At 47.7% G+C, this 6,129-nt stretch overlaps 1 protein-coding gene across 2 annotated transcripts in view; it reads left to right on the top strand.

The window, feature by feature from the left end:
- The first annotated feature begins 4,742 nt into the window (after window positions 1-4,742).
- The window catches only part of Eya2 (EYA transcriptional coactivator and phosphatase 2), a 91,111-nt gene continuing 89,724 nt past the window's right edge, over window positions 4,743-6,129 (top strand). For both annotated transcript variants that reach the window (XM_038330703.1, XM_038330702.1), the window contains exon 1: window positions 4,743-4,851. In XM_038330703.1, the coding sequence (XP_038186631.1) occupies window positions 4,743-4,851 (109 nt within the window). The remainder of the gene's footprint in view (window positions 4,852-6,129) is intronic.

Below are 6,129 nucleotides of genomic sequence, written 5' to 3'. Positions count from 1 at the left end.
TGGCTCGGCGGTTAAGAGCACTTCACTGTTCTTCCAGAGGTCCTGAGTTCAACTCCCAGTAACCACAGGGTGGCTCACAGCCATCTGTAATGGATTCCTTCTGGTGTGCATGAAGACAGAGCACTCATAAACATAAAATACATGAATAAATAAATCTGCGGACAAAAAGCCTAACAAGCATGTAAATTAGAGCAGGTGCCATCCATAAGACAGCATAATGACTATATTTACATATGCTCTATTACAACCACATTTACATATTTGATACACTAGAGATTAGAGTCATTGTCTAGAGTCCAGTGGGAAATGAAGCAAGAGGGAAAAGGTTTGATCCAATCCAAGGATGCTGGCTACTAAGTATAGATTTGTTCCTTTTGTTTTTTAAATTGACACAGGATTTTGTGTAGCACAAGCTGTCCTTAAGCTCACTCTGCGTGTGTGTGTGCACTGTATGCACACGCCATGCCCAACTTTTTACGTGGTGCTGGGATTTGAATTCGGGTCCTCATGCACAGGAGGCAGTTTACCTTCCCAGCTTCCTTGTTTCTCTCCCTCCCTCTCTCCCTTCTTCCCTCCAGCAGGTGCTAATGGGGTAACAGGATGACGGGATACTGTATTGGGTCCTGTGGGGAAAACAGAATTGATTTCCAAGCCACTGACAGCTTAGGTGGGAGAGCACATAAAATCCACCAAAGCTTTAATCACTTTCATTCTGCCCCATAGCAGAGACTCCAGGACGAACACCCAGCCGAGTGTAAAGTCAGTAAGGGCCGTTTGGCTATGAGGAAGCTCTTAGGAGTGCCAGCAGGGCTATGTAAATTCCCCAAGTCATGTGACAAGAGACTGGTCGTGTCTCTCTGCTGTCTGTTCTGAAAATATATATTCCCAGGCTCTCCAGAGCAAACGACTGTGGGGACCAGAAAGAAGTATAAATAAGAAAAGAAGAGGGCTGAGGGGATGGGATAAGAATCAAACATGGCACTGCCAGCGGCAAACGCCAGTCCTGTATCTTGACCAGCAAAGCCATGGGGCTATTCCCTCATTTCCAAGAGAAGGCAAGTGCCTAGCTTGTCATGCAGTGTTGTCTTGTTAAACCCTTCCAACTATTTCTTCAAGTTCTAAGTACCAGGAAGAAAGCAATTCGTGCCGTTTTAAAACTGGGCTTGGCAGTTTAGCTGCCCCGACCTCTGATAGCCATACTCAGTGACAGCGAGATGACATCTGGGGACCAAGGTTTGTACATCATCTGTCTTTTAAAATTGTTATCCTGTGACCTCCTGGAAAAGGAAGGAAATGGTGGGGGTTCTGCGTAAATTTCTGTCACATACAATCAGGTAACAGATTCAGTCTGTTGCTGCAGAGGGCGCAATCCACCACGCAGGGCTGAAGGAAGCAGACGCCCAAACCTCTACCCTGCAGTGCCTGTGGCAATTTGGGAACAAGGAGTTGTACACTTACGATTCCCACGTATGTGGGAACAAGACCAATAACTATCTGTTCGTGTAAAGTCCCATTGATTTGTGCGGAAATCTCTCGCCAGTTTAAAAGCTTTATATAAACCACTTTCCGGCTGAGGGGCACGGTTCTGCAGGTAGGGTGCCTGTTGGAAGAGCACAAGGACCTGAGTTCGAATTCCCCTCACCCACATCAAAAGCTGGGCATCATGGTGCACAGCTATAACTCCAGTGCCTGGGGGAGGAGACTGGAGGACGATCTGGGGGTTTATTGTCCAGCTGGACATATAGATATAGCCATATAGTCAGCTGTAGACTCAGTGAGATGCTGTCTGGAGAAATTAAGGTAGAGACATGACTGAGGGAAAGACATCCCAGCATCAATCTATACCCCCCACATGCCCTTGTTTGGGTGAATATACCCTGATACGCAAGTGTGTGCATGCACACATCTACCACACACTTTCAAAAACTTCCCTTCCTTTACTATATACAAAAGTGTATAGTAAACTAATAGAACAATTGTGTAGCCACAACCTTTCTTACAGACTAAATCACAGTTGACAGACTTTTGTTCTGGAATATTATTTTAACTGGGCAAAGATTGTTACATTTGCGTATGCTGTAAAATATTACTTTGTAAAGCTGTGTTACATTTATTTATCCCCACCCCCTGTTTGTTTAACAATGTAAGAATGTGTGTTTAATTTGTTTCACCTTGCCTGCCTAAGGCACCTGATTGGCCTAATGAAGAGCTAAATGGCCAATTAGCTAGGCAGGAGGAAGGCTAGGCAGGGCTGGGAGGCACAGAGAATAAACAGGAGGAGGAACCTAGAGAAGGGGAAGAAGAGGATGAGGGGAAAGGAGAGAGAAGCCTGGTGGCTGCCAGCCAAACACAAGAAGCAGTGAAAGTAAGATATATAGAAGGAAAGAAAAGTGGAAAAACCCCAAGGCAAAAAGTAGTTAAAGAGAAACAGGTTAGTTTAAGTTAAGAGAGCTATCCAGAAACAGCCTAAGCCAAGCTGAGCATTCATAACTAGTAAGAAGTCTCCATGCCATGATTTGGGAGCTGGTTAATAACCCAAAAGAAAAAGCCTGGTACAAACTTTTCTCTTCCAGACATTAAATATTTTCACCTTTGGGGAGTCACCCACAGTCTCTGTCTGGACTCTGCCCCGAGGCTGTAGTGTAATAGGAACCATGGGTGTGACAGTAGGTTGTAGTGTGTTGGAATTTTGCGCATGGACACTGACATTTCAGTTTTCTAGCATATTCACTTGTTGGGGAATACATCCTTTTGGCTTTTTAAAAAACCCTTTAAAAATGTGACAACCTGGACCTGGAACATGACTCAATAGTAGAGCGCTTGCCTTACATTGCAAGGCCCTGGGTCCAATCTCTATCGCTGCAAAGAAATAGGAAAACATGAGAGCCAGTCTTAGTTCACAGGTTGGAGTAGGAGACGGGCTGGAGCATTGTTCAGGGAAAAACCCTGAACTGGTGTAACAAGTAATGCTGATCCAGCTGAACTCCCAGGGTCTACTTCCCAACTTAGAGCCCTAGCTAGCTAGTCCTCCCCTCCTGAGATCACAGTCTATCATTCCCATCCACAGTACTGATTTTTGTTTGTTTGCTTGATTGGTTTTAGGTCTTTAAAAATATGTGCATTTGTATGTACTGGTGTTTAAGAGACCGGAGACAGTCAGATCCTAGAACTGATTGTTGGCCCAAAGCCTCCTGGTGCGGTGTTTAGCACCAAGCCTGGGTCCTCAACAAGAGCAGTACACCCTCCCAACCCCTGAGCCTTCTCTCTGGCCCACGCTGTTCCCCTTTGATCTCATGCATCTTAACAGTGTACGATCCTGACTTGTGTGTTTGGGGCTTCGTAGATTCTGCCTCTTTGCTGGACTCTGATCATCTATCACCATACTGCATGGGCTGCCACTCAGTCCTCTGAGCATGCTCTGTCAAGGCCCCGTCTTGTGGGACACATGGGCACTTGGGTGGCTGCCTCAAGCTCACCCCTTCTATATGTTGCCTCCTAATCTGCACCGTGGTCTTTTCAGGCAGGCATTTTCATAGTCTCCGTCTCTTAGACTTACTCAAGTCAGCAAGTATCAGAACTAGGGAGAGTTGAATTCGTGGTGTTTCTGGGGTGGACCGGGTCCACTAGGTATAGTGGACCACCGTGGCCATGGTGTGCCCATCAGTTCAGCATTAACTGGCCATGCCCAGGGCAGCCTTTGCTTAAGAAATGCTGAGTAAGTATTGCTTCTCCCTGACTAATAGTGGCACTCTCTAGTGAGTATCATGGGTTGAAGTCTAGGCCGTTGATGGCTACCCCACATGCTGTGAGCTTTAGCTGGCAGCCCTGATTTCCAGCCACAGATCCTAGGCATCTGGAGCAGATACAGTTACAGTGCCAGTGTGGGCCAGTGTGGGATGCTTCAGGGTAAGTTAAGAAACCCCATGTTTCCGTGTGTTCCACACACACACTCCCACCCCTAGCCCTGTGACGTGTCAAAATCTAGAGCAATTCCAGCCTCAGGGCTTGCTGTCTTGGGAGGGTAGCTGCTCTGGGCTATGGGGCACATCACCTAGAGGCACTCAAGTCCTAGGGGAGGAACCCACGTGAGTGCCTGCTCTCTAGCTCTCTCTTGACTTTTCATTTTGCAGCAGCATCTCACAAAGTTGCCCAGACTGGCCTTGAACCTGCTCTGTAGCCCAGGCTGGTAATGAACATGGGATTCTTCTACCTGGGCATCCCACGTAGCTGGGACTACAGAGCTGTGATGCCAGGGCCCATCCTAGAGGCACTTGTGAAACATTGTGACTGTCCTCTGTGTCCTCCGCCTGTGCAAACAACACACTGCCCACTTTACTACCGAAGCCACAGGCAACTCTGAGTGCCCTCCCCAGCCCCTCTAGTCTCTGAAAGTTGAAATACCAGTCCTTTCCTCCCCTGTCATCCCTTCCTCCCCTGGGATGTCTCCCCAGTTCGAGGGCAATCCAGAACAGAGACCAAAACATAATACTTCTAATGGGAAAACTCAGAGCGCGGGAGGGGGTGTTTTTATGGAATGGGTATGCTCTCCAGGGGCAAGGACTTCATTTCCATTTTGACAAAAAGGTTGTTAATTTGTATAATATGGAATCTATTAGAAGGTTAGGAATAGGAAATCAGCTTTTAATATTTACATTCTTAAGGAAAGAAAGATGATTCATTAGCAAAGATGCATAATTATGAATAAATCCCATTTCCCTTTGTCTCCACTCAGGTACAAGGCAATGTTAGAAGTGGTGATCTCACCCAGCCTCGCAGCAAGCAGTGACTGCAAGGAATCCCTGACGTGGAGCGAAGGCAACGCTGCCCTGGGGGCTCTGAGTGACAGAGAAGGTAGGCCTCTGCGGAAACTTGACTGGGCAAGTTCAAAGGGCCTTGCTCATTTGTGACAGATGGAGGTCCCCATGGTACCATTCCCAGAACCTGACACTCACACTGATGGTTCTAGAACAGAAGTTGAGTGCACATAGATCACAGTCTTGTCTGTCATTCAAGCAACAGGCTTACGTGGTCATGTTCTAAGCGGCCCTTCTTGGTCTCTGGTTCCAAGAAATCCTGACATTTGCTATGAAGGATAGTCGCCTTGGGTGCATTCCTAGCCCTACCTAAGGCATGACCTGTTGGGTCTCTGCCTCTGTTCCCCAGATCCCTCCTGCCATCACCTCCTCCCAACAGGTGTCGGGTTCACAGGATTCTGTGCCCAAGACAAGAACTTGTCTGCCTGTTGCTTTCAGGTTGGGTTGAAGTCAAGGAAGCAGAAGACAGTTAAAGCTGTTTAGAAAATTATTGGCAAGTGATGCTGCCAGACTAGTTTTCTCTAGAACAATCTGAGCTATTGTTTGCTCTACTGGGATTGTCAGCCTTCCTGGTAGAGCCTGAGGTGAGCAGAGGCATTCAGCCATCATGCTGAAGCATTAGACTTAACCCTGTCTCCGGCAGTATGCCCAGGGATTCACCACTAGCCCTGTCCTCAGACCCCCAGCTTGTTCTCTTTCCTGGGCTCTGGGTGACGTCAGGTCATGGGACAGGAATGCTACAGGACTGTCACAAATAACCAAAAGGTCATGCGTCAATACAAATCTCAGGGAACTTTTTGAGAACAAATCCAGGCTTCCCCGAGTAATTATTCTGTCACCAAGACAATGAATGGCATTGCCGTTGCATGCTGGTTATGACGTTAGACAACCCTGTTCAAAATCTCACCACAAAGGTGTGGGCTTGGAGACCAGGCAGGGGTGGGGGAGGGAGGTACCGGCAATTCTCCTGGTATTTACAAGCATCTGTGAAAGCAACCCTCTTTGAGGGGTCAGAGACCTTCATTGTTTCCTCTCTGGTTAGAGGCCCAGGCCAATTCCCTACTATGTCTCCAAGTCAGCATGGGAAGGGTCTGAGCTGTGGGCATGGGGAACCAGGACTGACTCCCAGGCCAGCCACTCCCCAGCCAAGCAATCTTTCTGAGTCTCAGTTTCCACCCCTGTTGAATGGGCTGTGATAATGACCCACTCTGTAGAGTGCCACACAGGGAATTAAATGGGGTTCTGGTGTGTGGCAGCCTGGCCCACTGGGGGGGGGGGGTCATAGTAAATGATTAACTAGACCATTGTCTCTCTC

The sequence above is a fragment of the Arvicola amphibius genome, chromosome 5 (assembly GCF_903992535.2).
Source record: "Arvicola amphibius chromosome 5, mArvAmp1.2, whole genome shotgun sequence".
In the NCBI taxonomy this organism is placed as follows: Eukaryota; Metazoa; Chordata; class Mammalia; order Rodentia; family Cricetidae; genus Arvicola; species Arvicola amphibius.
This window is presented reverse-complemented; position numbering and strand designations above follow the sequence as displayed.